Source organism: Impatiens glandulifera, chromosome 3 (assembly GCF_907164915.1).
Source record: "Impatiens glandulifera chromosome 3, dImpGla2.1, whole genome shotgun sequence".
Taxonomy (NCBI): domain Eukaryota; kingdom Viridiplantae; phylum Streptophyta; class Magnoliopsida; order Ericales; family Balsaminaceae; genus Impatiens; species Impatiens glandulifera.
Window position 1 is genome coordinate 38,894,172 of NC_061864.1, and position 20,693 is coordinate 38,914,864.

Here is a 20,693-nt window from a genome sequence, read left to right on the forward strand (position 1 = left end):
TTTAGTAAGTTTTCTCATCTTTTTATTTTTTTATTTTCTTTCTATTTTTTTATATAATATAAAATTATTATTATAATAATAAAACATAAATTTGAATATATATATATATATATATATATATATATATATATATATATATATATATATATATATATATATATATATATATATATATATATATATATATTTTTTTTTATTTTTTCCACAAAAATATAAAGTCATAATATAAATTTATTATATCTATATTTTCTTTACCTTATTTTAATTTATTATTTAAAATAATATAATATTATTTTTAAAAATATTATTATAATTTTTTTAGATAACATATAATAAAAAAAATATTAAAAAAAATTAATAAAAAAATGTATGTAAGATTTTAGAACTTTATTATAATATTATAAATTTTTTAATTTTATAACTGTTAAAAAAATAAATAAATAAAATATCTCAAACCTTTATAATGAATAAAAATAGACAATAAAATAGAGTATATAAGGAATGTAAAAATAATAAATTATTTATTTAATTAATTATTAAATAAAAAAGTAAAAAAAAAAATATACTAAAAATAATTATTTGTTTTAAATAAATTTTAAAATTATACATTAATAAAAACATATATATAAATTAATATATTTATATACTTTATTTTTAAATAGACTATTTTGTAATTTAAGTAATTTATTAATATTTAAAATTAAGTAAATAAACAATTTATATTTAAATATAGATTTTATTAGAGAACCATTTTGTTTATCTTTTTCTCGAATCTAGTAAAAAATAGAAAAAAAAAAAGACTATTCTCTAGAATTGTGTCGACTTTAACGAGACGAGAAACCAAAATTTTAACTCTCTTAACAAAACCTTTTAATTGGTCCGTACAAGTTTTAGGTCAATCGTATACTTAGCCGGATTGACATAATTTACATTAGAGTCGATGTCATAGTTTGGTTCTCAAATAAACTAAAAAAAGAAAATTAGAGTATTCATTTTTAAAGGTTTAGTGCTTCGTTACGTGTGAGAAAGAGCTTCGACGCTATAGCCCACACGATTGATATTTGGATATTGTAAAATTTTGTTATACTCAAAACTTTTTTTCTCTTATGAATATCAAGAAGAAAGATAGTAAGAAGATAAGATAGAGAGAAGATTAGAATTGATATTGTGTATGTTATTGATAAACAATAGACATATATATATACATGAAATGGGAAAATGAAAAGTCTAAGACTATGAAAAGCTAAGAATATGAAAAGCTAGAAATACGAAAAGTTTTTAAATAATAAATGAGGAATTAATTATTTGGTTTAATATCCTCCCGCAAACGAAACGGAGTGGCACACACCGTGAGTTTGTCACGTAATAGAGCAAAACGGTTTGTCGCAAGTCCTTTGGTGAGTATATCTGCAATTTGATTATCAGTAGGTATGTACCGGATGGTGAGAGATTTTTGAGCAACACGTTCACGGACAAAGTGAAAATCAATCTCTATATGTTTTGTACGAGCATGGAAGACAGGATTGGCGGTGAGAAAGGCAGCACCAATATTATCACACCAGAGAGTGGGAGGTTGAATGAGAGAGACACGAAGTTCTTGTAGTAGAGATTGAAGCCAAATGAGTTCAGCAGTGGCATGGGCTAGAGCTCGGTATTCAGATTCTGTGCTAGATCGAGCAACAACCTGTTGTTTCTTGGAATTCCACGAGATAATATTATCACCCAAAAATATGCAATAACCTGTTGTAGAACGCCGGTCGTCAGGACAACCAGCCCAATCAGAGTCAGAAAAGGCAGAAAGTTCAATTGATGATGATGGACGAATAAGAAGTCCATGATGAGACGTGTTACGAAGATAACGAAGAATTCTTTTTACAGCAGTCCAATGAGTGGTAGTAGGTGACTGCATAAATTGACAAGCACGATTAACAGCAAATGAAATATCTGGTCGAGTATTAGTTAAATATTGTAAAGCTCCAACAGTACTGCGATAGAGAAATGGATCAGGGAGAATGTCACCATCATGTCGAGATAAGGATGACCCAGAAGATATTGGGGTATGAAGAGGTTTTGAGTCACTCATATTGGCTCGAAGGAGAATGTCTTTAATATATTTGGATTGAGATAGAAAAATACCAGAGGTAGAACGATGAACTTCAAAACCAAGAAAGTAGTGTAGTGGTCCCAAATCTTTGATGGGAAAAAGATTGTTGAGTTGAGAGATAATGGAGGAGATGTGAGAAGAGGAGTTGCTAGTAAAGATGATATCATCCACGTAAACAAGAAAAAATGATGTAGTATTGGGAGAGTGATGAATGAATAAAGATGTATCGTTTTTGGATTCATGAAAACCAAGGGAAAGAAGAGCAGTTTTCAGAGTAGTATGCCATTCACGAGGGGCTTGTTTGAGACCATAGAGGGCTTTGTGAAGTTTGCACACATGGTTAGGATAATCAGGATGAATAAAACCAGGCGGTTGAGACATAAACACTTCTTCCTTGAGAGTTCCGTGTAAAAAGGCATTGCTGACATCAAGTTGATGAATTGGCCATTGTTGAGTGACAGCAAGAGATAAGATAGTCCGGATAGTAGTATGTTTTACAACCGGGCTAAAAGTCTCTAGATAATCAATGCCTTCTTGTTGATGAAAACCTTTTGCAACTAACCGAGCTTTGTGTCGTTCAATGGAACCATCAGCTTTTTGTTTGACTTTAAAAATCCATTTGCACCCCACAATATTCTGAGAGGATTGAGGAACAAGAGTCCACGTCTTGTTTTGAATGAGGGCATTAAACTCATTTGCCATAGCAGAACGCCATTGGGGATCTTTGTTGGCAGCGGAAAAACATGTTGGTGGAGAGATGGAGATTGTGGCAAGATTTGCATTATGAAGAGCACGAGTTTTAGCACGTGTGATCATATGATGAGAAGAGCATTCCGGAGCATGAATGGCGGTGGAGAGCCCACGTGTATGAATGGGTGAGTTAGGTGAGTTGTCTAGTGAAGGTAGATTATTGGTGGTTGGTGATGGTGGGGGTTCATATGATGAGGAATTAGATGAGGTTGAGGGTTCATATGAAGAGGAATGAGATGATGATGGTGTTTCATTAATTGGTGAATTAGATAGGGTGATTTGGGGAGAAGTAGAAGTAGGTAATGGAGATGATGGGATGGTTGTTTGAGATGTGGGGATAGGTATATTTATGAATGATATTGGTGATGGTGGTTCAGATGGAGGATTGGTTTGGTTTGATAGAGTTGAAAAAGGGAATGTTTGCTCATCAAAAGTAACATGCCGTGAAATGTAGATACGGCCAGTAGGAATATGTAGACATCGATATCCTTTATGATCGGGACTGTAGCCAATAAACGTGCACCGAATGGATTTAAAGTCCATTTTGTGTTGATTGTATGGTCTCATTAGAGGATAACATGCACATCCGAAAACCTTCATAAATGCATAATCAGGTGTTCGTTTATACAAACATTCATATGGAGACTTATTCCTCAAGACGGGTGTAGGAAGTCGGTTGATGAGAAAAGCAGCAGTGAGACAAGCATCATCCCAATATTCATATGGCATGGATGATTGAGCTATTAATACTTGATATATCTCAGTTAGATGACGGATTTTCCGTTCAGCAACACCATTCTGTTCGCTTGTGTATGGACAAGAAAGACGATGTTGAATTCCATTGAGTTCAGTTAAGGATCCAAAATTACGGTATTCACCACCCCCGTCAGTTTGAAGTATTTTGATCTTCTTGTTGAACTGATTTTCTACCAAAGCTTTGAATTTCGTAAATGTAATTAAAACATCGGATTTCTTTTGGATGGGATAAACCCATGTGAAGCGGCTAAAGTCATCAACAAAATGAACAAAGTAGCGGCAACCTGAGTTTGAAAAAACCGGAGATGGACCCCATACATCAGAATAAATTAAATCAAGTGGAGCATTAGTTCGTGACGATGAGACATTGAAAGGCAATTTATGTGCTTTCCCTAACTGACAAGCTTCACAAAATGGAACATTTTTATTTCCAATTATTGGTAACATGAAACGTGAAATAAGAAATGATGTGGTTGAAGCTGATGGATGCCCCAAACGATGATGCCATGTTGTTGCTGATGATCGGGTGCTAATAAGAGCTTGTTTATTTGTAGGTGCCGGAGAAAGATAATATAGCCCGTCTTTAAGTTTGCCCCGAAGTACCTCTATCTTCGTATTGCGGTCCTTTACCGAACAATATGATGGATGAAATTCAAAGAAGACGTTATTATCGGCAGTAAAACGAGCAATGCTCAAAAGATTTTTCGATATGTGAGGTACATGCAAAATATTTCGTAAATGTAGTGGTTTTGGCACAGAATTAATCTTGGAGTTGCCAATATTAGAAATTGACAAAGACTCACCATTACCAACAATTATTTTTTCATTACCTTGATAAGGAGAATGAGTATGAAGGTTTTCCAGATCAGAAGTAATATGATCTGATGCACCCGAATCGGCGTACCAAGCGGGGTCGGAGATAACCGTTGTTGATGCCATCATTGCTGTATGAGGATTACTAGGCATAAAATTCTGATCAAATCGACGACGACAATTGGTGACTGAATGCCCAAAAATGTTACATAATTGACATTGTATATGAGCACGACAATTGTTGGAAGTGTGACCAGTTTTATCACATGTATTGCATTTTGGTCTATTATTTCCTGCGTTACGATTTTCAAAATTTTGACGATTCCCAGAAAAATTATTGTGTCCATTATAGGACTGTTTGCTAGGCCCATTATAACCATTGTTGGACCTATTATTTTTCAGCCCAATCATGCTTGACCTATCAACGCCAGACCCAAGAATGCTTTGTTCGTTAGATCCACCATGTCCATTAGAAGAGGAATATTGATGGTTTCTGAAAGAAGATGAAAAGCCTCGTGATTGCCCTTTCGAGTTCCATCCGCGACTGTTTTCTTTAATAACAACATTCGCTGATCTATTTGAGACGTTAGAATGAGAGAGTTCGAGACGTTGTTCTTGATTTAGAAGAAGCCCCGTGAGATCTTCAATGCTCACTGGTTCAACTCGTGTTGTTACAGCAACAACAAGGGAATCATATTCAGGGCCGAGGCCACTAAGAACGTAGGTAAGGAGATCCAAATCAGAGACTTTTTCGCCGATAGAGGCAAGTGAATCGGCAATAGATTTTACAGATTGCAGATAATCAGTCATACTTTTTGTTCCTTTCTTTTGAGTTTGAATAAGAAGTCGTAACTGAACTAACTGTGCCCTAGATTGAGTTGCAAACATTTTCTCCAAGGCCGTCCATAGTCGAAATGACGTTCCACAAGCATCACCAACAACTTGAGCCAATATAGGTTCGGTGAGGGTGGAGAGAAGCCAACTTATGATACGTTGATCTTGTTCTTCCCATGATTCGAAAGCAGGATTGACGATCATGACTGCTTCTGAAGTTTCTTCTGCCGGAGCAAGAGTTGGGCTCGGGGCAAGAAGAGTTCCGTTGACATAAGAAAAAAGACGATTCCCCTTTAAAACGGGAATAACTTGAGATCGCCAGAGTACGAAATTTTGTTGATTCAGTTTCACAGAAATAGGCTGGAGGAAAGAAGAAGCTAATAGAGGAATATTTTTACTCTCAGCCATTACTTAGGATCGAAAAAGAAATTAATCAGAAGCTCTGATACCAAGAAGAAAGATAGTAAGAAGATAAGATAGAGAGAAGATTAGAATTGATATTGTGTATGTTATTGATAAACAATAGACATATATATATACATGAAATGGGAAAATGAAAAGTCTAAGACTATGAAAAGCTAAGAATATGAAAAGCTAGAAATACGAAAAGTTTTTAAATAATAAATGAGGAATTAATTATTTGGTTTAATATATCATAATATATGTTTAAGAGCTAGCCTTGTTTCTTTCATAAAAGTGAATTTCGGAGTCCATTAAGGTTAGACAATATTAAAAGGATAGAAGAATCAAGAAAAAATGGTGGAAAAGTAGGTTGTTTGAACGAACTCATGTTAGGGCACTACCAAAATAACTATTTTTTTAAAATTATTAAAAACATTTGTAGTAATCAAGAATATTTTGAGAAAATTTTGTAGTAATTAAGAATATTTTGCGAAGTGAAGTGTGTAAAATTTATGTTTAGAATTTTCCGAATTATAAATCTTTAGTTATCATACTACGAAGTTGAGTGTTTTTTTTCCAAACGTGCTCCAAAAAATTGAAAACTTTTATAGTGTTAAAAAATATTTCCAAAATATGCAGAATTAATTTGTGTAACTTGAGTAATGGCATCACGAAGTTAAGTTATTTTTCAAAAATGTTCTAACAAAATAATATTTTTGATAATTTATATTTTTTTTAGATTTTTCTGAATTAAGTCGCTTGATAAAAAAAATGAGAAACCAAACCCACCTAGGAAATTTAAAATAATTTGATTTTCAAACTTTAAGGTCAAATTTGATCGAATCTGAAGTCTATGGACTCTTTAGAAGGTGGCCAAAGTGTTTGAGTGTCGTAAATTTTAATTAAAAATAAAATTAATTAAAATTGAAAAGAATTAGTTTTAAATTGGAAAACATAGAAGACCAAGGGTCTATTTTGACGGAGTTTGAAATCTTAAGGGCTCAAATACAAAAGTAGATATCCTCTTTGGTCTTTAGTGTGATGATATTTTGGTAATAAACAGTCAAATATGATCAAATCAAATATGATCATTTGATCATAGATGAATTCAATTAGACAAATGCTAGCCAATGAAATGGCTAGCTCATCGTCTTTGTAAGAAGAGTTCCTAGGAGTATTTCCTATCTAACCATCATTTTTATGAATTTTCTAAAACATTTTGAATAGATGATTATTTTTTTATTTTTTAATGTGATGCATGTGAAGTTTTTGTCTAAACCCTTTTCTCTTTTGTAGGATTTTTTTACCTGTATATGTATAATTTTCATTATTATATTTATGTTTACATGAATATTCTTACATTTAATAATTAAAAAAAAAACATAAAGTTCACACAAATGTAGATGACCATATTTAACCCCAAGTTAAAATATGATAAAAGGAAATATAGTAAAATTTAAAATGTAATTATATTTTTTAAAAGGAAAAAATTGTTGTAGTAGAGATCTTAAATTTAGAGGGTTGTTGTGGGATATAACACTTTTAGTCATTTTTGACATATAATATAACCAAACACCGAACTCATAAAGAATCTATGATCATGGTGTGTATACGCCTAAATCATTTTTATAATTTTAAGAAATTAGGTGACGATTCTCTAGTCGTGAGTTTATTATTAATCTAAAAAATTTAAAAGACATATGTCCACCTATCATTAAATTTTCAATCTCAGATAAGATTTGACGAGAGAATTAGTTATGTGGTGAACTATAAAGTTTAATTTTTATTGTTTTACCTTTTTCATTCACACTTTACAGAATAAATTTTCCATGTATAAATAAATAGGAACCCCGTGTAATGGTGTAAGATCCAGATCTAATCTGAGCAATTTTTATCGTGTACAGTTTCTGACGACTCTTTTGGGAAGATTTGATGTTTGAATCATAATTTTGTCCAATTTTAAAATTATATTTTACACTTCAAAAATTTTCCCAAAAATATATATATTATTTTTTTAAATGCGTGAGTTATGGGACTCAGATATGGAGATAATATAAGATATACTTCGTTACACAGAGAACAAATATGATTAGAAATAAATTTTGTGCTCGCATCCAAAGATGGAATTATAAGTTAAAAACAAACATTATTTTAAATTTTATAATTCATGCATAACTAATCATAACAAAATTTAACATATTAATTAATACATAAATAAATAACAAATTCAACGAAACTATTTTTATATATATTAAGAATATTTGTTTGAATAAATTAATATTTGTTAAAATAATTGAATGATTAGGTCATTCTATAAAAAGAAAACAATGAAAAAGTATGATTTGTTAAAGTAATTTGAGATTAATTTTTTTAATATAAAAAAGTTAGAATGATATCTCACCACTGTTATCTTTTAGTTTAACTTAAGACGTTATAACTAATAATTGAATTTGTAGCATTTAATCTTGTAAAAATCACTCTTATCACTTATATTAGTGATTTAATTTGAGATTAATATAATATTAACTCTTAATAGTTATACTTACAAATTTATTGTTTTAATATAAAAATTATGATAATTGAGAAAATTTGGAATAAGAAATGAGTTACTTAATCCAGTTGCTTGAAAAAACAATAAAATTTATCTCTACTCTTTATTTATACTTTTATATTTTTTCAATTGATAATGTGATGTGACTCAATAATTTTGTTTCATTTATTCTCCTAGTTTTCCTCATATATCACTTTTATATATATATATATATATATATATATATATTTCAAGATGATAAATAAATTTAGTATTTAACCAATTTATCTTTATTATCATTATCATTATCCTAGTTGATACATTAATAATAAACTTATGCTTTTGAAAAATAGTTTTCTTATTTTAATATATTTTTATTTTCTGAACTAATTTATCACATTTTCAAAAATAAAATAATAATTCTGGCATTTTGATAATTATTTGAACATCATATAATTTTAAAATATTTAAATCGCATTTTAAAAAATATTAAATTTAAAACACAAATACGTCTAAATTAATAAATTGTGCACAGTTTTATCGCTTCGAGGTTAGGTGAAAAACTAATACAAAATATGTTTGTAGATAACACAATTTATAGTTACTCAAACTATTTTTAACAAATTAAAATAGGCAAATCACAAAATAATACTCAATTTAAAAATATAAATATAAAATTGATTTTAAATATTATTTCATTTATAAACATGACTAATTAATTAAAAAAACAAAAATTATATATGAGAATAAGAAGACAAACATTTTGTCTATTTAAAAAAAATCTTAAATTAATAAAATTATGATAATTTGTGCTCTACATAGAGCAATTTAATAAAAACGACTCCAAACTCATTTAACAAGTGAACCACAAATGAAGTGAAATTTTACGAAATGACGTAATGACATTTTCCATTTTGGGAGATGACGTAGACATTTCCACTCAGGCCCAATAAAGTTTGCAAAAATTATTTTTTAGGCATGTACAAAGTCTAAAATACTCTTTCGCGTCACATGCAGGGCCGGTCCTAGGGTGAGCCTGGCAAACCTTCGGGCTAGGGCAGTCCACTCCCCAGGGTAACTCATTTATTAAAAATAGTAAGGTTTTAATTAAATATATTGTAATTTTGAACATAAAATATTGTAGTATAGTGGTTTTAGATGAAAAAATTAAAACCTTTGTTTTAGTTATGGATTCAAACCTCACCAAAAACCATTTTTTATTAAATTTTTTAACTCGACCTAAGGCAACAAAAAATATCGTGCTTTTTTCTAACGGGGGTTGGGACAGCCTAAAACTCGGAGCCGGCTCTGGTCACGTGAAGCATGTATTCGCGTGACGAAAAGAGATAACTTGAGAGAGTGCGCGTGTCTTCACGCCAAACTCTAATATAAATAAGTCCCATAGGTTTTCATTTATTCACGAACTCATTTTATCTTAGTAGAGTAGTTTCCTAAAGAGTTTTATTGAAAATCTGTCTTGCAAATATTGCTGAGAAATTTCCATAAAACTCTACCAAAAAACTGTTCAACTAGTGTAGAACGTGAGCAGTTTTCGATGTTAGGCGATGGATTCTTTCCGGCTCTGGTCACGTGAAGCATGTATTCGTGTGACGCAAAGAGATAACCTGAGAGAGCACGCGTGTCTTCACGCCAAACTCTTATATAAATAAGTCTCATAGGCTTTCACGAACTCATTTTATCTTAGTATAGCAGTTTCCTAAAGAGTTTTATTGAAAATCTGTCTTGCAAATATTGCTAAGAAATTTCCATAAAACTCTGCCAAAAAACGGTTCAACAAGTGTAGAAGTGAGCAGTTTTCGATGTTAGGCGATGGATTCTTTTTTATAGGATTTCATTTATTCACGAACTCATTCAACCCTATTGAGCAATTTCCTACCGAGTTTCATGGAAAATCCGTCTTGCAAATATTGCCGAGAAATTTTCATGAAACTTTAGCAGGAAATTGCTTAATAGGGTAGAATGCGAACTCATTCTACATTACTTTTGAGCAGTTTTCGATATGAATCTTAAAAAAAAGATGGAGTATTTTCCCATATTCGGTGAGCAACGTAATCTTTAGTACCATAGGTGTCTCCATTATAAGATAAATAGGAAGTCATAACAATAATACAAAAAAATTAAAATCTCCTACTGCTTTGTTTATTAATCTTATATGTATATTTTTTTTGCGTGTATATGTATATTTTTTTGCGTTTTTTTGCGTGTTCAGGTGATTGTGTTCGCCGTTTAGGATTTAAAGAGAAAGGAGAAAAAACTGAGAAGAGAGAAGGGAGAAGAAGAGGGGAAGAAAAAAAAGAAAAAAAATATAATAAATATTAAGGGCATTGGACATTTCACATTCCACCTCTTCACGTCACAAGATTGATTGCGTCGCACGACACGAAAGAGTATTTTCGTCCAAAAATGCCATAGCATCGGTCATTTTCCAAAATGCGATCATTATTACTGTCATTTCGTCAAATTTGTATTATCATTGGTTTTGAACCCAGTAGGAATATGGTTGTCCCTGTGAGAATTGGTATGCTGCTAGAAAAATCTTCAATAAAAAAACAAATATATAAAGACTAAAATATACTTGAATTTGATATTTAAAATATTATTACAAAATACTAATTCAGATTATTAATGATAAATTAGAATATGTGATGTTCTATAAAAAATCATTTGAAAATAACCTCAACTAACCACAAGAAACCCTCCTAAATAGACATTAGTACTCATACATTGATCATCTTAATCCAAATCAAAGAAACAATCACAATTCCAGGAGTGATTTCCCCATAATTTTCTTGTGCTAAAAAGTGAACCATTGTCACTATAACACAAAAATGCCAAAAAAAAGACGAACAGGTCTGCCTTGTTCTCTCAAAATCAGCAGACAAAAAGTATATTCTCATATGTCACATTGCAAACCAATTAACACTCATAAGGAACATAGATGGCTGACAAACAATACACTTTACATGCCAAGTAGTAGAAATCTTTTAGGTATAAATGATACAAGGCAGCAGCACTTAACATAACATGAACCAAATAACGTTACCCAATAAAGGTCTTAAGAAGGGTGATGCAAGAGAGAAAACCTAAGCAAACATCAATAGTGCAATGGAAATTGGAGAAACTAAAACACAACCAATAATAGACACAGACATTTAACAAAGATCAGCTACCCAGACGATGATTTCTTCTTCCTTACCACATGAATAGCAAGAAAAGTGAGGCAAATGCTCGTTTAGTTCAGTTCGTACTTTGAGATTTTTCCATGGCCCTAGGAGCTGCGGCAAAAATATCAAGATTACGCAAATTTAAATGAATATTTCGCCAGGCTTAAAACATTGAAATTTTCTTACAAACTAACTGATTCTCACTTCATAATAGTTGTTATCAGCTTTTGTTTTCGTTGAGTACTAAACTTTAGTGGGCGCCTCTTCATGAAGAGGACTCGTACAATGTTTTGAAAAATGGGTTCCAATCCTCAATTTTAGATGTTCAAATAGACATAGTTTCAACATGATTATGACACATCAATAATTATGTCACCCTTTTAAGAGACAATACTACAATAACCATTTTTCATAATTTTTTCTACAAAAACTAAGATTAAAATAGGAAACATTAGTTTTAAAGCATAACTTATGAGAAATAAAGTTGCATTCTCAGTTTCCCAATATATTATTTCGGAGTTTTACAAGGCAAGAGCCCAATATAACAACTCAAATATCAAATAAAGATCAATGGTGGCAATTATCACCTTCATAATCATAATTTTCATAAAAAAAAGGAACAAAGTTTGTAATTGAATTAAGCTAACAAATCAGAATTAGAACCTACATGATAATAGTAGACCAGTAATAACAATACCAAAAGAGTTATATCAATATCAAGTAGTAAATTTTTAATGAAACGGCACTAAGCCGTTTTCCCAAAAAAAAAATATCGAGTAGTAAATAAACATCACTAAAATGATTAATAAACTAAACTTAAGAATTAGATTTAAACAGTACTAAATTGGGAAATACCCAATGAAAAACTATGCAGCTAGTTTTAAATTAACACTAAATTAGTTTTAAACTATTTCAAAAGTTTATAAATTAATATTCAAAACAAGTTAAAACAGTTATATTGATTTGGTTCGATTATTTAAGTAAAAAAAATTCTAAAACAAAAATTAAATCGATTATTAAATAAATATTTGACCTTATAACAAACTGATCGGATATGGCAAGCCATTCATTTGAAAATTATGTATTATTCATTCTTCCAAAAAGGTTTATAGGCATTAATATTCTATTAATAATCGCCTTCTCGAATATCTACTCTCTTGATAATCTGTTTTGGGCTTGTGTTTTTGTTCTTATTTTTTTTTTTCATGTCTTGTTTGTATCATTGTGCTTAACTCGTATCATTTCATTATACCAAAACCATTTTCAAAAATATAATATTAAACATACTTACCTAGGCCAATAGCATCGGAACTCCTCATAATCCTCAGCCTCTTGCATGTATCAATGAACATCCTACACATTTAACAAAAAAGATTAGATGGCAAAACTTGATGAATGTGATTATTATGTATTTTTAAAATAAATGCATTAAATAACCAATGAAGAAAAATAAAATGTTGAAATTGAAGCAGTTGGCTAGCCAAACATGGACAAAAATCTGCTCTAATCTTCAAATAGTATAAAAAGATCAAATCTGTTAATTGGATCCAATTACCCATGGCTAATATCTTATTTCGTCATTATATCCAATAATTCACTTTACAACAAACAATATTTTTCCAAATAACCCAAAGATTATGATTCAAATAAGCCGAAATCAAACAAAACACAAATGAAACGGAGTAAACTGAACCAAGGTTAGAGGGATTAGAGCTTACTCCCACGGGACATCACCGACAAGCATCCAATCAGCATCCTTGTCCTCGTAAGTAAGAACATATTCAGACCCACTGAGCAAATCTTTCAATTTCCACTCATTTAGCATCTCTTTGCCTTGAGATCCATATTGACCTGCAATAACACCACGAAAATAGCAGTAACTAGATCCACACAAAACTCAAAAAAAAAGCAAGTTTTAACAAATTCTCCCAACCCTTACCAATGGTAAAGCAACTAAACATCTTCTCAAGTGCAGATGAGAGTTCTGGATATGTTGAGTAATTTCTCAGGTCAACTTTCCTCAAATAAGGTGCACCATCCATGCTCACCTTAATCAACAGACCAGACAGACCAAGACCAGCTTTTCCTTCTAATTCTTCACTGTTCTTCGAACTCGTAGCCAGTGTGTTCTTCCTATATGATCTGACAGGAGGCCAGCCCACAAGCTGCGCCCTGCCAAATTTCCGATAACAAGAAAGCTTTTCAAACAACATTTAAATTTGATTTAAGCCCATTTAATGTTGAAACCTTAAAAATATGTTTCATACTTTCATCCAGTAGTAACTTACTTCGTCGCCGGAGCATTGCTGTTGTTATTTGCAGCAAGAACTGCATTGTTTTGAACCTTATCATTTGCAGCTTGAGTTCTCTCTTTGTCAGTATGTTGAATAACCACAGCCTCCTTCACCAAGGGACAGTCTTTTGCAGTTCCAGATTTTACATTTGTGTTTGATGGCATCACATTTACATCAGAATTGGCAAGAAATTTCCCCTGAAATTGTCAGATCATCTCTATTCTTTAGTCTAAGCAGAAAACTCGGCAACATAATTACTTAATAGATGGAAAAGATTGTCTGAAAAAACCTTTGGAAAATTTTCCATAGCATCCGAGAAGCCTCTTTTATTGCCTGAAATTATTGTCTTTTGAGGCAACAAATCCTTTGAAGGATGCAATGGGAAAAGAGTTTTCTCATCAAATTTTCCAAGAAAGATATCTGAATTTCTTTCTGGTGACTGAGATCCAGGAAGCCCTAGCCTGAGCTCGGTTGCCTTTATATTAAGATTAACTTTGTTTTCAGATGAATTTGCAGAACTGTCCAAAGATGAACAATCTGTTAAACCCATATAGTTTCTTTCTTTTAGTTTTGTCCCATTGATTCCATTACTTTCCATGGAGCCGGAAGATGCCAATAGGGTAACAGCGCTCCGGCCATCTTCCTCCTCTTCCGACCCAACTCCTACTACTAGCAGAGGCGGTGGAGACATTTACCTGCTAAATTAGGAAAAGTTAGCACTCTCTCTGTGAAACAAATACTTCAAAACAAATTCATAGCCTTCAACCTTCAAATCTGGACTAATTTTTAGAACTGGGTTTTACAACAACAAAATCGCAAACAGGGATAGATCTAAGTAACGACGAAGAGAACAAAGCTCTCACCCAAAAGAGAGAAAATCAAGAACAGGACGACAAAAAAAAATAAGAGAATAATCAGAGTGACAAAAGGAAAACAGAGAAATCAAATGGGTAATCTAATCTATAGAGAAGGTTAAAAATTTGCAGAAAGTAGGAAAACTCTAAAACTAGGAACAAAAAGTAGGCGTCGTGTGAGCTCAAACAGGAAAGAAAACGAGAAGATGAACAGAAGTACAAAGATAGGTCTACCTGAGAAACAACCGGAACAGTTCGCCGACGAGATATAAGACGATGATGAAAGAAAGCGTTTAGGTTTAGAGTTATAGAGAGAGAGAGAGAGAGAGAGAGAGAGAGGAGCTAAGGACCCTCCATTTGGGAAAGAAAGTTACGCAAAAAGCTAATTTGCTGTCCGATGTGAAGCTCGATGCCAATATAATACTCTCCGAGGAAACCACTTTTCCGGTATTTTTTTCATTGAACTGATTGAACTCAACGCAGACGCATAAAACACTTCCCCTTTTTATTATTTCTTTTTAGCATATATCTATGTTCTTAAGTTACAAAGTCTCTTTTTAAGGCATATAATTTATTTAATAAATATTATCTTAATTGAATAAATACAATACTATTTTCTCTTCTTCTTTTTCAAAGTAGAAAAAATTTAAAAAGACATCAAGAAAAAACAAGTTTATTTAATAAAAATGCATTAAAAATGATTTTTTTTAAATATAAAACTAGTAAAAAGGCATGGTTGGGTCCTCAATCACTGAATTATTGTGTAAGTTGTGTAGACATCTATGTTAAAAATACTTAGAGCGACTCTAGGGTAAAGTATCACATGTCACTATGTAAGATAACTCTCTCAAATGAAACATTTCAAAAAGTTTAACACAATACTTGATCAAATTAAGCAAAAATGTCTTATTGTGTTGTTCTTTTGAAATGAACATATGACTAATTATTTAAATCTAACCATAAGTTTCAGGTTGAACATTTCCCGTTAGTCTATAATAAGAGTTAACATAATAAAGATTAGATGAATGTTCTTTTTTTACACAAAATAAAATTTATATCATTATCAATGGTTTGTTTAATTATAATTGTTCTTTAATCTTCAAGTGTTTGCATTGTCTTGTATATAAATAAATATTATATATTACGCCAATATGTCACGATAGTATTTATAAGGTGACGATGAGATTCATATGATACACGTTGGCCGACCTTGAGGATTGGAGCTAATACAAATTTAAATTTTGTGATCTTTAAAATTGTAAACAATATTTTTTTTTTTTGAGAATTAATAATTATAAATTTTATAATTAATAAAATATAATCTACATATTTTTTTTAAATTACTAATTTATAAATTCTAAAGTTAATAATAAATGAATGAATTTAGTAAGATTGTTGTTTAACTAGATCTAGACTTAAAAAAAAGGAAATAAATACTTAAATAATATGTTTTTCGTAATTTTAAAGCCTAATTTCATAATATTAGTGATATATGGTCGGGTATCTTTACATTAAGATAATATTATAAAGATAAACATAAGAATAAAAAAAATTAAATAAATAAGTGCGTCAATAATATCTTTATCTCAACTCAGAGATAATTTTTAGATTTTTATATACTCGAAGATAGATAGAAGAGAGAAGTTAAAAGATATTAAAGATGTAGACAGACAATATTATCATAAAAAATAATGATAGTAATAGTAATGATTTAAGGTTAAAAAACTATTAAATTAAAAACTTGTAATAGAAATAAAAAAAAGATGTCCGAAATAGTAGGGATTAGGGTTATAAAATTACAACAACACTATTAAGTTAGAAAATGACGACAATATTAGAATAGAAAAAATTGTGAAATATAACTAATTAATTATATAATCAATATTTATATATAATATAAATTAAGATATAAATGCTTAATATAAAAAAATTGGACCAACAAAATAAGACAAAGGATTAAGCATTTAGCCCGCAAACACATTTAACCATTTAATTAATCGCAGAACTTGTCGTTTGACGAGCTCGAACTCAGTACCTTAGGATGATAATATTCACCTCTTGATGTCGCTATGCTAGAAGAGGTGGATTAAATGCTTAATATATTATAATACGGAAAAAGATTAAAAAATGAGATAAAAAAGTTATATATATATATATATATTATAATATATGTAAAGAGAAAAAAAGATTAATAATATTATTATATATTGAAAAATTGAGGGTCTCATGAAGGTGTGGTCTAAGCAACTACATAAGTTGTCTTACCCTAGGGTAGCCAATGAAGGTAGGAGCCTATGCAACTGTATATGTTGTCTTACCCCAGGGCAACCATGTACGCTGGCATAATAAGTTGTCAAAATATGACGTATATATGTTGACAGAGAAAGTAACCAAAATATGATTCAATATTTGTTAAAATGTTCTAAGCTACCCTACCAAAGTAGCCTAGTGGTAAGAGATCAAAATGTCACGAATTTGATTTCATCGGGGACGCGCTTTTGATTTAAGCAGATGTCATATTAGTTCTTTTTATTAAAAAAAAAAAAAAACTAATCTCACTTCTAACAATTTCTTAATATGAGAGATGGATATCTTCAATGCATGAATAAACACTTAAATTACATACAAGTTATCTACTTAAGAGGTAGATGATACTTTTGAGTCCATATTGTAAAATAAATTGGTGTAATGTTGTGCAGGTTGAATTTAATTACTAATTAAAAAAATGTCATACAGTGAAAAGAGAATAGAATATTATAAAATGTTATTAGTTTAAATTTGTTAAAACATTAATTATTTTAATAAAAGTATATATATATATATATATATTCATACTAAAAAATTATTGTCTAAATATGTTGTAAATGAAAACAAATGCATGGTATTAATGAATAACTTTAAAATAAAGTTTACCCACTAATGAAATCACTGGTAGTTCTTAGATTATTGAGTCTATTAGGGAATTTATTTATTAGTTGTAGTTTGTTATCAATGAAAAATCATTAAATTTGTAATTGAGATAATATTTTTATTGTTCTATAAGATGGTAGTATAATTATGACCCTAGAGAAATTAGGAAGTGAACAAGGAAAGAGATGACATTGTAAGGGTGTTCATCGGTTCGGTTTATTTAAACTTTTAATTTTTTTAATCAATTCAAAAACCGAACCGAACTCGAATAAATTATAAATAAACCGAACCAAATTTGAATTTGAAATTCGGTTCGAAAAAAAACTGAATTCAATTTTTTTTATTTGTTGGAATAAATGAGAATTAGCATAACTCAAAATAAATTGCACCAACCATGAATTGAACCCGAGTCTATAATGTGGAAGGATACTATTCTATCATTAGACCACTAATATTTTTATTTCTTTATTATTTTATTATTAAATCTTGAATTTAAAATATTTTAATTTGATTATTTAAACTTTTTTTTAAGCTAAGTTTGGAAGAATAAATAATAAAAATGAATTCGGTTTTCGGTTTGGTTTTCGAGTTGAAACCCAAACTCAAAAACCAATTCGAAAACCGTATTTGAATTCGAATTGGTTTGAAATTCGATTCGAAAACCGAAAATAAAATTCGAATTTGGTTTATTCGAATTCGGTGAATTCGAATTAGGTCGGATATTCGGTTCCGACCAAATATTAAACACCCCTTGACATTGTACAACATCATTGATTGAAAAAATAAAAAACTATAAGGAGTGAAGAGAGTAATTAATTCTCTAATTTTTTTCATAAAATTAAATTACGCTACGTCCTTCCTTTTATTTTTTTTTAATTGTTCCCTTTTCTAATTTCCCTCTCAACTATTTAAATTAAAAAATAAAAATATATATTATTGTTAGTGTTGAAATACACTTCATCACTTTTGTATTCTAATATTTTTTTCAATTTATAAAAGTATATATATATATATATATATATATATATATATATATATATATATATATATATATATATATATATATATATATATATATATATATATATATATATATATATATATATATATATATATATATATATATATATATAACAATATCATTTGATAGCTAAAAATTGAATTTTAAGGTATATTAAAACTAAAATTTAGAGTAAAGTAATGTAAAATACACCTTCAAATATAAATTGACATCCAGATCAAAATTTGTTCTATCAATTGCCCCCAAAAGTAAAACTAATAAACAAGTATGAAATTTTGAAGTACTTAAGTTATTATAATAGGATAAATGAAGGTGGAGCCAACTTTATCATGCTAAAGTAATTTTGTTGTTTTCAAAATTTAGTAACCGACTAAATATATAGAATAGTTTGTGATTAATACTTTTCTTTTTCTTTTTCTATTCTATTTTTATTTTTTATTTTAAATTAGTTTTACTTTAATACGTTAAATCAAAGAATTAATATCATAAAAATAAAGTGAAGACGTATGCAATGTCGAGTGATTGATATCTTAGTTCGTTTTGAAGATTCAAACTGTCGAAATCACTGTATATCCCGATTGAACTTCCATCAACTAGAAAAACAAATAAAGAAGTTGAAGAAAATTAATGGACCAAGATGTGCTCTCTAAGACCAAATGTTCATATCTTTGCCTAAGTTTAAACCCTTCTCTTCCTCCAAATTACCACTTGGGTGGACATTCTATACCTCCTTTTTAGCTGCCATTACATATTTTGGATTGTATGCTCATCCCATTAATACATTTAATTCTTTTCCATTCTCTCATCTTGATGGTTGAGGTGTCCATCTATTTTTTAACCAAACATGCACATTATTGATGTTTTATTAGCTAGATATAAAATTTATATATTTAACCAAACAATTTGATGTGTGATGAGATTGAAAGGTTGTCTTATTTCTATGGAAACATTACAATGTATGTATATACCTTTAAGTTGGTTGTGCTTTATACAATGGCCATTAGAGGGTTTGTTTAGTAGGCAAAACATAATAAATACAGCTAAAAATCCTTTTAAAATTAGTAACATTATCGACATCGAATAAATTTCAAATTTTGTGCAGTTTTCCTATACGAGACTAACAATGGGGTCATATCGATAACGAGGTGAATGACTCGTTCAAATCGGAACATGTAAAACAATAAAAATCTTGTTTGTCCCCTTTCTCCAAACTCAAGAGAATTGGTTGTCTTAATTATGCCTATTCTTTCCACATTGTTATTACATTTAAAAACACAAATACTATGAGGGTATGGGTACATGATATATAAATATATTAGTATAATGGAAGACATGAATTATTATTATTATAATGGAGACAGGGTTGTCCCAGCAAATAATTGAAATGGGGAATTGGAGGAATTGAGTTGAGTACACACACCTTCATTATCGCTTTCCATAAATCAATTAAGGAATGACCGGTCTGAATTAAATCTTAATTTATCGGTGATAAATTAAAATTGCGATTAGCAGAAATGTGTTTATACTCATCTTCTCATGTAAAAATTCTTTAATGTTCTCTTCCTTTACAAATAGATAGAATGAGTCTTTCAATTGATGAGTACATCAAATTAGTTTTCCTCTCGATTGATAGGGACGCAAAAAAAAATTTGATCGTACCTCAAATGGGACTACACCATTACAAAATAACCAACATGCGTTTTATTTTGGTATGAATATTTCAAATTTAGCCTTTCATAAAATTATAAATTTATTTGGGTATCCTCACTTTATATTAATGACAAATACACTCATAAATCCATAAACTTGATTTCACATTAAATCACATTATTTTGACTTATATAATAGATGACATTTACACAATTATTTATTATAATAGTGATCCATAAATTTCAACAATCCTCATTGGGTCACGCATGAACAAAATTAAATGTGTCAACCATATTGCGCCCCCGAAGTTTTGTGTCGTTTCAACTGTATGTTGTATAAACAATCTTATCAATTAATTATATCAATATATGACGAAAGAGTTTGTCGTTGTATTCAATCACAACTAGACCCAACATTGATAGCATAAATCAATATAATTAATTGACAAATCATATCATGATTTTGAGGAATTAAAATTTAATGCACAATGATCTTTTCATGTCAATTTTCAATTGATCCTACTTAAGTGAGATCAAACTTTTAACATTATTGTACCAAATATCTTTAAACATTATCATAACTGAAAAACA

At 29.9% G+C, this 20,693-nt stretch overlaps 1 protein-coding gene across 1 annotated transcript; it reads right to left on the reverse strand.

The window, feature by feature from the left end:
* Nucleotides 1-11,126: 11,126 nt before the first annotated feature.
* On the reverse strand, nucleotides 11,127-14,386 carry LOC124929543 (auxin-responsive protein IAA8-like). The gene is made up of 6 exons (XM_047469935.1): nucleotides 13,958-14,386; nucleotides 13,663-13,865; nucleotides 13,314-13,546; nucleotides 13,093-13,225; nucleotides 12,666-12,727; nucleotides 11,127-11,485 (listed from the first exon to the last, which is right to left on the reverse strand). Exons 1-6 carry the CDS (start codon nucleotides 14,357-14,359, stop codon nucleotides 11,448-11,450), a joined length of 1,071 nt encoding a protein of 356 aa, XP_047325891.1. The 5' UTR covers nucleotides 14,360-14,386; the 3' UTR covers nucleotides 11,127-11,447.
* Nucleotides 14,387-20,693: the final 6,307 nt, after the last annotated feature.

Coding starts and splice junctions, on each gene's coding strand:
- LOC124929543 (XM_047469935.1), bottom strand. CDS start 14,359: ATGTCTCCACCGCCTCTGCTAGTAGTAGGAGTTGGGTCGGAAGAGGAG. Junction 13,547..13,662: donor AGCAATGCTCCGGCGACGAA/GTAAGTTACTAC, acceptor GAAATTTGGCAG/GGCGCAGCTTGTGGGCTGGC. Junction 13,226..13,313: donor GTTTAGTTGCTTTACCATTG/GTAAGGGTTGGG, acceptor GTGTTATTGCAG/GTCAATATGGATCTCAAGGC.